General features: G+C 38.0%; 2 protein-coding genes across 3 annotated transcripts in view; one reads left to right on the top strand and one right to left on the bottom strand.

Annotated features, from left to right (window-relative positions):
• Positions 1–4,136: 4,136 nt before the first annotated feature.
• wnt5b (wingless-type MMTV integration site family, member 5b) overlaps positions 4,137–11,272 on the bottom strand; it is a 94,900-nt gene continuing 87,764 nt past the window's right edge. For both annotated transcript variants that reach the window (XM_048154673.1, XM_048154672.1), the window contains one exon: positions 4,137–5,920. In XM_048154673.1, the coding sequence (XP_048010630.1) occupies positions 5,462–5,920 (459 nt within the window). In that variant the 3' untranslated portion in view covers positions 4,137–5,461. The remainder of the gene's footprint in view (positions 5,921–11,272) is intronic.
• On the top strand, positions 8,005–10,915 carry LOC125244579. The gene is made up of 2 exons (XM_048154674.1): positions 8,005–8,826; positions 9,634–10,915. The coding sequence occupies exons 1-2, from the start codon at positions 8,701–8,703 to the stop codon at positions 10,267–10,269; spliced, it is 762 nt and encodes a 253-aa protein (XP_048010631.1). The 5' UTR covers positions 8,005–8,700; the 3' UTR covers positions 10,270–10,915.

The raw sequence follows: 11,272 nt of genomic DNA, 5'->3' as shown, positions 1-11,272 counted from the left end.
TAATAGTGGTTTCAGGCTGTATGTGGTTATATGTTTTCTGTGGTGTTTTGACCTACATGAGCTTTCTGGAGAATTTCCAGTCTAAACCAGCACAGGTCATGGTTTGTTCTTTGACCATACAAATCCAGTGAGATACCAAAAAGAAAGTGGAGCATAAGCTTTTGAGCACCAGCCCAACATTAAATGAAGCTGGTAGCCATCCAAATAATGAAAAAAACACAAAACAGATGTTAGATGAGGGCATGCAGACAGATCCCCACCTGTCAATATTTATTGTCCCTGGTATTGAGCCAGAGTCACTGGAAACTCTCTCAAACTGCATACGGTTCACATGTAGTTTGTGCCAATGTCTACTAATTGCATAACAAAACCAGTGAACTGATCTGCTAATCATGCAGTGTGAACTACACTCATCGACATCAGTGAAACTAGTCCGGACTAGTGTAAAAGAGGGTGTGAGCCAAGGAACTGGAATCTGAATTGAGGTGTTTGTGTTTGGTTAGGTTTAACGAAAAGCAAGTGCCGCCACACCCAGCGACTCTCCAAAAAGTACTAGTTGAGCAACTTTGGCATCCATTATTTTGAGGTTGCTGCCTTATGAAGAATATTGGAGTGAGTGTAAAGGTTACATTACATAGTTTAGCTTACAACACATAGATAAAGTACCAAAAATGCTTGTTGATGTAGTCTGTATCAGTAGAATAGATAAAATGAGAATCATTTTTATGACTTCTGCACATATACTTAATCCCTGCTCTGCACATTTTGTATGTCTCTCTTATCTGACACACTAAGTTGAGGCGTGGGTTCTATATTCGACCGTAAGCAGGGCTGGGTAGGTTACTTTTAAAATGTATTTCACTACAGATTACAAAATACATGCTTAAAAAAGTAATTTGTAATGTATTTGGAATACTAATAAGTATGTAGGCTAACACAAAAACAAGGTAATTGAGTTTTTATCTGTCAATTCTGACTTTTTTCTTAGAATTGGTTTTATAATGTTGCAATTGTGAGTTATAAAGTCAGAATTGTGAGATATAAAATCTCAATTTTCCAGAAAAAAAGTCTGAATTTCAAGTTTTTGTCATGCAATTCTGACTTTATAACTTGCAATTGTGAGTTTACAGTACATCTTCCAATTTTGTCTTTATAAAATGCAATTGTGAGTTTAAATCTTGCAATTCTGAGAAAAAAGTCAGAATTGTGAGATGCAAACTCAAAATTGTGAGGAAAAAAGCCTGAATTGTGAGATAAAAAGTCACAATTACCTTTTTTTATAATTACAAGGGACTCACAAACAACTATGGCAAAACATGAAAACAGTCATGGATCATTCAGGTAACGACAGACTGTTAAAATTCAAGGATGTCAATTTTTGAGTGGGGCAATTTTTATAAATTCAGTTATTTTGTCTTGTGGAGTGTATGTAAACATCTGTTATGTGAAATAAGCGTATTCAGGACAGTATTAAATAAAAATAACATGCAATTTTTATGATCCCTCTTATTTTGTTAAAATTATTAAAATGTTCTATATATTCTGCAAGGGGTATGAAACTTATGAGCAGATCTGTAGCCTAGCTTAGGATGCTTTTGCTGTGTCAGTCAGAGAATCACCAATTGCTGTTTACATTTAATTGCTTGTCACAGTTTATATTAATGTTTAAATGAAATAAATGGTATTAAAATTCAAAGTAATCACTTTGATAATCTAAAATACATTTCGAATATAACTGTAATTTGATTACCACCCATTTAAAATGTAACTGTAATGAAATAGTTACTCAAATTTTGTATTTTAATTACGTAACTAAGTTACATGTATTTCGTTACTCCCCAACCCTGACCGTAAGTGTGCTACAAAGTGAACTTAAAAGGGTATTTTGCCATCAAGTCAACTATATGATTATGGGTTAAATAAGATAAAAAGACATTAGCCAAATTACATTTATTTTCATATTAATGATTGCAACATAAATTTATCATTCAGTTTAGGGCTTTTGAATTTGACAGATTAAATTAAGTGGAATTTAATTTTTTTTTTTTTTTTATACAAATGTATTATATACATGTACATGAAATGGAAGTGTGGTAATTTATATTATATTCATTTACAGAAGTATATTATGGCATCAGTTGTGTTTGTCTGTGTTTGTTGATGTCGTTGCAGGGTATTGCGAATGAACGCATTTTGTCAAGTCAACAGATATCCCTTGCTCAGGGAGTATAGGGCGCAGTGAACACTGCATAGGGACCCTGCCAATTGGAACACACCCGAGTCCATGGAGCTCTCTTCTAAGGAGCTGATGATCTGAATCAGGTGTGTCAGATAAGAGAGACATATTGGCTGTATCCGAAATCACATACTTCCCTACTATATAGTAGGCGAAAAACAGTATGTGACAAAAGAAGTATGTCAGAATTCACAGTAGGCTACTTAAGAGTAGGCTCAAAGTAACCGGATGACCTACTTCTTCTGGTGAGATTCTGAAGTGTGCATACGATGGACACTTTACTATCCCATGAGGCCACCGGCCACCATAATGATAACTACACACATTCATACTATATAGATAATACTTTTTTAGCGGCCGTGAAGTAATTACTTATTCAAAATAAGTACCTACTCAAAAGAGTATGCAGGGCGGGGAGGTGCGAGAACCCTTACTTTAAGCCCAAAGTATACTTCACTTTTTACGCATACGCGAGGGTCAGCATACAGTGCGTGTGACGCGAATTTCGTCATCAGAAGAGTACTGTATGCGCACCACCAAATTTTTGTAACCACGCGCAGGTCGCACATGTGCATTTAATTTTTTTTGCAGTAATTAGTTTATCCACAAGATGGCAACCGTCGAACCATCTAAGGCAGTGGTTCCCAAACTGGGGTACGCGAACAAAATGCTGAGTAGTTCATTTAATTCTACATTAAAATAATATTAAAATAGAGCATGTATTTCTAACTGCCAAAATGTCGTAAATCCAGTACATTTAATTAAAATTAGGCTACCTCATCATTTGCAGTCAAGATTGCGTGCCGAATCTGCTGCCTTAAATCGCGCTAAATTACTGCGTTCTCGACAGTGCACCTTTGTAAAAGTGGGGATTTAGCACTTACTCGCATGAAGAACAAATATAGACACAGATAATGAATTAATTTCGATTTAAGACTCAAACTTTCTCCGGTACAAAAACATACCTTGTGTGAGTTCTTGTATTTAATGATGATAACGAGCAAGAACGCAATTGTTCCCAAATATCCACATGACTGCAAACGTGACATTATTATACAACAGGTCAAAAAACAAAACGTACATTTTAAACACAGTACTGCCAGTATTTACTCTATTTTGCAATGAAATAATAACGAAAACCACAGCAGCAGAACTACAACACACGTCTGTGTTTCGCGAACAATTCAGCGGCTTTGGACGAATTGTGAGAGTCGATTCAATGATTCATTCACAGCCACTTGCTTCGTTACTGAATGAATGACTCGATGACTCACTCATAAAAACAGTGACTCGCTGCCACCTACTGGCGGTTTTAGTTTAATATTTAAAAGTTTTACTTAGTTTTGCCATCATTGCATATTTCTCTATTGAACATTTTTATTTAAAACATTATTTATTTTATAAAGTTATTCATAAAGGTAAAAAAAATGCACTGGAAAATCAACTTAGGGGACAAAAATTGTCCCTTAATGGTAAAGGTGTGACTGCAGTCGAAGTGGAAGAGAGGGGGTACGCGGAAGGATGGTAATGCCTTCAGGCGGTACTCCACGCTAAAAAGTTTGGGAACCACTGATCTAAGAAAACCTGCATAAACATAACAGACCGGTGTCTTGGGAAATCGAGTCCCCCCCCCCAGGAATCAGGAGGACTATAAAGACGACAGATTGTGCGAAGAGGTTAGAAAGTACTCTCGATTTTACAACTGTAGCATGAAAAAATACAAATATATTTACATGGGTTGCAACTCAAAACTGCGCATGCGTCGAACGCCTGTGTACGCGCACGAGTGAATGGAAGTAGCCTATACTTTGCAAGGCTGTGCACATAACCCTGGTCATAAACAAACAGAACAAACACAAGGAGTAAAACAGGAATAAAGCAGCTTAGTAGGTAATAATAATCACTATTCATATTTTTAATATCACTGGTTTGAATGAGGGGGAATACACACAACAAGAATATGATCACAGGGCAGCAAAAAACTGTGGAGTGACATGTCAAAGAGATTGTAAGTGTTATTTGCATATATGACTGACTGTTATTTACAAGTGTAGTTTTCCTCCAAAGCACTCGGGAATGAACAAAAGATCTTATTGTCTTGTTCCGCGGCCTGACAGTGGCAGAGTTCGGCTATGATCGCCCGTTCCATCCAGTGGCCAGTAATATCTTCTCTGCTAGCATATAAATCCCCAGTAAAAAGCTTCTTTATCAAAAAATAATAATCAGAACAATACATATGATGTATAAAATGAGAAGCAATTAATAAAATATAATCTGAACCACTAGTATTTGGTTACAATAATAGTTTTTGCAGTCCTTATGTAGTTTTTTTTTTTTCCTATTTTCAGTTACCAGACACACATTCATTACTGTGAGGCTTTGAACCGTTTCAAATGACAAAGACAGTGACAGAACAAACACAATATTCTCTGCTCTAGATTAGATGGAACTCCCAGATATGGCGTACGGAAGACCCTGAAATGCATCAAACAGACTTTTGAAAGCCTATATGAAGGATACAACAGCAATTTTGAAAGAACAAAGGGGAGTTTTGTGTGTGCATGTGTTGCTTGATGCTCCGATCCAGGCAAAAGCGTTCAGTCCTACTCCTTCCTGGTTTCATCTTTCACACGTCTCTCCAGGTTTCTATAGGGGAATGCTTGTGTGAAGGGTAACAGGCAGCATTCTGTTCTTGTCACATCATGGAACACAATGTCCAATAATTCCGCCTTTCTCTGACTCAAGGTTCTTAAGAGCTCTAATATGGGCAAGGTGGAGTGTGTTTGTGGAGGTGCGCTCAAGAATAAGCGGCGAATCGAAGCTCTGGGTGATGTGCCCTGTTGTTCTCCGTCCTCTTTCTGCATCTCTACCTTTTCTTGATCCCTCTATAGAGTCTCTAAAGAGTTTGTAGGCTCTTCCTTTTAGAAGTCCTTGCCTCTCTGAATTCAAAGACAGAGAGAACAACAGCTTGAGCCGGAATACATCACACCGGTGCCTCCTTTTCATCAATGATGTCCAACTTTTGATTCTTGAGTCAGAAAAGGTCATTAAATTACTATCAACGGCACACGTACACTTACTTATATACTTTAATTTGTTGCTATTTAATATATCATTTTACATTTAATTATCTCTAAGTTCCCCCTCTGGGTCCGTTAAGGGTCCCGTTCTTCTCCCGCTAATTGCTCAGTGCCTCTCCAGGGCGTCTGTCCCGTCCCTAGGCTGCTACTTGCACACAAACTGGTCTACGAGCGACGTGCAGCGCTTGCACTTGACGTAGCAGCACCAGTGGAATTTGCAGTGGCAACGCTCATGTTTGTAGGTCTTGAACTGGTCGTAACCGCGACCGCAGCACATGAGCTCGCAGCCGTCCATGCCCTCCGAGGTCTTGTTGCACAGGCGGCCCTGGGTGCCCAGAGAGCCGGTGGTCTCGTTACGCAGGCAGTAGTCTGGGCTGGGGTCGATGTAGACCAGGTCCTCGCCTGTCGGGGGGTTGAAGCGGTTGTTGACCAGCTCCAGCTTGCCTCGTCGGCTGATGCGCATGGCGGCGGCGCTGTCGTACTTCTCCTTCAGGAACTCACCCACACGACGGAAGTCGGCCAGCTGGAGCCAACAAGTTTTCAGACTGCATGAGCCGGAGACGCCGTGACACTTGCAGGCGACGTTGGCCAGATTGTACACTGCCTGTGAGTGGAGAAAGAGACGCGGAGAAAGAATTAGTGTTGTGAGAATACTTCATGTTACTTGGAGAGAAGAAAAAAAAACAGCACTAAATGAATAAACCAAACATATCTCTGGCACCGAAAACAGGACCACATGTAATTTTTGTATGAAATATCACCAGACTGGTGACATCTACTGTTGTTAGTTATACAAACAAGCACTAAAGGAATAGGAATAACTTTTTTTGTCATCTTTTTTTCAAACTGGTCAGCTAGGTAAAATTATCTAATGGGCAAACACAGATTTTGTCGAAATTGTCAGAACGATTTGTGATAGTTTGGAAGTATAAGTAGGAATGGGTTGAAAATTACAGAATAATCAATAATACTTTGCCATGTATGCCTTAATTTTCCACCACAAATTATGAATTTATGTCTTTCTTGGAGTTTCCTGTATAATTTGTTGAGAAAAATATGCACTAACCTGAGAATAATTAAAAGGTAGAAGGTGTTTAAAATATGCACCGTAAAACTAAATATAAAAATGGTATAATTTCCAGGTATTATTTATTTTGGCAAAAAATAAGTAAATACATACATAAATAAATAAAAAATGTATATGAAAATATGGGGGAAAATAATGTGAGAATGTGTGAAATAATAATAATAATAATAATAATAATAAATACTATTTTGTAAAAACAAATTATAAAAATAAATATTAAATAGTGCTGTCAAAAGATAAATCACATCCAAATTTAAAAGTTTGTTTACATAATATATGTGTGTGTACTGTGTATAATTATTATGCATATATAAATACATAGACATGCATGTATATATTTAAGAAATATTTGTAATATTTATATATAAAATATGTATATTTTTATATATGTTGTATATACAGTATATAATGTTTGTTTACATAATGTGTGTCTGTACTGTGTATAATTATTATGTATATATACACGTACATACACATGCATGTATATATTTAAGAAATATGTATTAATTTATATATAAAATATGTATATTTATATATATGTTATACAAATATATATACAGTATATAAAGTTTGTGTTTACATAATATATGTCTGTACTGTGTATAATTAATATGTATACATAAATCCATACACATGAATGTATATATTTAAGAAATATTTGTTATATTTATATATAATATATATTATATAAATATATACAGTATATACATGCAAATATTTCTTAAATTTAAACATGAATGAGTGTGCATTTATATATACATAATAACTATACACAGTACACATTAATTTTGGATGAGATTAATTGCAATTAATGTTTTGACAGCACTAATATTAAACAATAAAATCATAAACATAATATTATATATTTAAAATTAGTGGATGTCTGAAAAGTAAAATGGAATAAATAATATTTTAAACATTGCTTTAAAATAAATATTTAAAATTATAAATGAAAATGTAATAAAAATGGCCAATGAACCTGGCTAAGTGCTACTAACATAAAGTTGTGTTATTACTTTTACTTTTTAAGAGATTGGAAGCAATCAACAAGCAAACACACACACAGCTTTACTGTTAATCTTGGCAAAAACACCTTTTTTTTCACCAATTTCATAAATTAATTTTCATTATGGAACACGTAACAGCTGCAAAATAAACCTTGATGGAACAACAGCTCCCTCTAGAGGCCAAATGAGTTCAGTGCACCAGCCTGTTTGAAGCTGGTGGGGCCTCCATAGGCCTTTGAGTTTACGGTCCCTTTACAAACAGAGAGCCGTGGTGAGAGCGTTTAGAGAACAATGGGATGAATAGTCATTCTGTTCTAGAACACACAGAGAGCCCCGCGTCCACTGACAGCAGACTTCCTGCTGATTAAATTCAATGAAACCCCCAGCTGAATCAATAAAGAATCGCTCGACATATTGTCCTGCTAAACTAACGTCTGTTCTTCCCTTTCCTTTTTAATTATTTAACATGTAACATTAACAGACTATTACTTTTCATTAACCGTCCCAAATACGTTCCACACAGGTGCGTGGCGTTTCGCCGACAAACACAAAAACAAGCTAATGAGCGCAAGCTCTTTTTCACGTCTGGGCACAATCGAGGTTGGGTGGCCAGCGTGGGTATGTGACGTGTCTTGTTTGCTGTGTCTTTTGTGTCTGTTTAGTGTCCTGAACGAGGGAACATTAAAGACATTTCTCTCTCTGTTTCTCTGTCATTTAAGAGCCGGCAGTGCTCCTCCCTTTAACACCTCACGTGAGAACATTTAACGGTCGTCTTTGAGGATGTGCTGCCACGACTCTTCAACCCCCCTCCGGTGGCAGCTGTTTAAGCCCCCTTCCTTTTACCTGCTCGCACACAGACATTAAGGGGAGTTCCAACACCTTTCAAGTCTCTGTCATCACCGGCCCAACCTGCATACCTGTCTGCAATCCAGAAACAACACGCACACACACACTTTCCCACACAGCAGCGGCCAACATCACGCAAGCCATTCTCGCCTATTTACTGTCTTGCGTGTCAAGCAGCAGTTCTGCTACCTCATCTAAACGATCTCGCACAAAAGGGTTTTTGAGCATTTCTATGCAACATGTGCGCCCAACTGAAACTGTGTTCACATAAAGGCTGCCATTTCTCTCTTTTATTCGTCCTCACTTTCATCTATCTCCTTTTTCGCGCCCCTCCTTTTCACTCTCTGTCTCTCTTTTTTCTCTTTTTGGCCCAAGTGACCAAGGTGTGATGGATAGACAGGCTCGTCGGTGCGTGGAAAGGACACGCATGCGGTGCTGTGCACAATGGAGCACGCTCAGACGGGGTCAGGGTCGGCTGCTGGGCGGGGTCGGGGCGGAGCGCGGAGACGGCAAACAACCATCCCTGGAGGTGTAGAGATAAGAGACGCGGGACGGGAAAAAGAATCTAAAGTAAACAAATACAAATCTCTCTGAGCTATTCTGAAAAAATGTAGCAGTTTTCAAGGCCACAACAATGTATCTGTAGTGATAAGACTTTTTAAAACACACATACACACACACACACACATTATATATATATATATATATATATATATATATATATATATATATATATATATAAAATCAACAAAACTATTAAATTATTAGTGAAAACTATTTTTATTTTATTTTTCTATTTACTTTTTGATTTTCTTTTCTATTTTAATTCAACTTTTTAATGTTTATTCATTCGTTTTTTTAATTAATAGTCTTTCAAAGTACATAGTTGGTGTTTGCTGTTGCTAGTTGATTATTTTACTTTTTATCTTATTTTATTTTCCTACATTACAGCTTTTGAGTTCCCATTTACGCTGTACTCTTATTAGCATCTTTTCCTTCACTATACTGTCCAACTCATCTGTTTTACATAGTTTTGTAAAGAAATTCAATTTCTATTTGCCAACAAAGCTCATTTTAGCCACTTAATAATATGTCTTCAGATCAAAAGTTTAATAAGATCATAAGAAACATAATTCAGTCACTTTTGACAGGTAAAAACGAGAGAGGTATATGGTACGTCCTCATTTGGATAGCTAAGTAAACATGCGTGTCTGTGCATACAAAAGCATTCAAACATTAGTAATGCAGATAAATTCACTGAACGAGTGAGAGAGAAAGAATTGGCAATGCATTAAAATGCGTTACGCCTACGTGTGTGTGTGAGTGAGTAATAAAGTGCTTTAGATTAAGGTGTGTGTGTGTTTGTCTCCGCTGCAGTTGATTTCTAATGAAAGACGCACAGAAGCAGGTGATCTTTATAGAGGGTGGAGGCCTCCTCTCTCTGTACAGTCTGGGTCACGAGCCTTTGTGACCCACAGCACCGGAACCACACGCACCACCTTTCACTACACCCGCCCCGACTCCACGCCGAGGGGCATCCGATACGCTTCTGTCGCCTCCACAAAAGCCCACCAAGACCATGCCTTTCCAAGCAAGACAAATCTCCGGCAAACAGGCCCCGAAGAAAGAGAACGCCGGGAGTCTCGGGGGTCACACCACACCTTCAAATCCACCTCCCCAAAAAAAGCAAGTGCCAGTAACTCAAAAAAGAACAAAAAGGATGAAGTTGAGGGTGGTCGAGCTGCTCGGCTAGATATAATCTCCACGGCATGCGCGTACAGAACCCGTCCAGACCTTGACCTCTTCACCTCAGGGAACCTCCAGGAGAAGAGCCAGGGATCTCAGATGTGCCATAACTCCAGAAAAGAGGCCCTCTCTTCTGTAAACACCTTAAATACACTCATCTTCCCTAAGACAAACATATGTGGTGGAGCTCTGCGCACGGCAAGCACCCACATCGGCAGGCAAATGGACTTTTTATGGGGCCGCTTCGTTTTAAAAGCACTCAAATAACTAAGTGGAAAGAGGATGGGATCGGGGTGTGGTATGACAAAGCGTGGGACTCGCAAGGGGATGGGGGAACGCATTCCAGTTTGATGGTGTGTTTTGGCAGGATGTGGTGACATTCTGCAGTGCGTTCTCTGAGAGGGCGGCCTGCTCAGGTTTTATGCCCACCTGAACGTTGCAGGGGGGCCACAGTTTGCTGGAACTCACATAGTTGGAAACACTCCAATAATCATTCCACCATATAGCTGTTCTATAAAACAGCAAGAAGCCATTCAACGAGAAAATGTGCAGTGTCAAAGCGTTCCTGACTAAACATATTTGCCACACATCACCTTATAAAAAAAAAAAAAAAGCACACACACAAAAACTATTCATTCTGGCATCGACTACTCCATTAAATGACTAAAAGGGAGACTGGATGGGAATCTGAGCTACATGCTAGAGCGAATGAGAAACATGGGACGTTTTAGTGGTCCCATCATCCCCGGTGGTGCTTTGACCTCCTGACCCCCAGCACACTATAAGGACGCTAGCCTAGCACATGCTCCATTTGGTCACTTTCATTAAATTAGCTCTCTCCCTAGTCTGTAATCTAAAATAGATGGCATACAGACCACTGTTACTTTTATATAAAGCTAAAGTCTCAACGACTGTTTAATCATCTAACAATCAACTAGTCAGGTAAACATGGAAGCTTTTTTCCGCCTCTAAATAAAAAATAAAAAAAATTGCATGAGAATTTTTTTTTTTTGTTGCGTGTTATAATTCAGAATTTCCAGATATAAAGTCACAATTCAGACTTTTTTTCTCACAATTGCGAGTTTTTAAATCACGCAATTCTGACTTTATAACTCACAATTCTGACTTTTTTTCTCAGAATTGCGAGATATAAACTCACAATTGCAAATTATAGAGTCAGAATTGCGTGATAAAAATGTGCAATTGTGTCTTATAAAGTCTGAATTGTGTTATAAACTCGTAATTGCATCTTATAAAGTCAGAATTGTGT

Source organism: Megalobrama amblycephala, linkage group LG14 (assembly GCF_018812025.1).
Source record: "Megalobrama amblycephala isolate DHTTF-2021 linkage group LG14, ASM1881202v1, whole genome shotgun sequence".
NCBI lineage: Eukaryota > Metazoa > Chordata > Actinopteri > Cypriniformes > Xenocyprididae > Megalobrama > Megalobrama amblycephala.
This window is presented reverse-complemented; position numbering and strand designations above follow the sequence as displayed.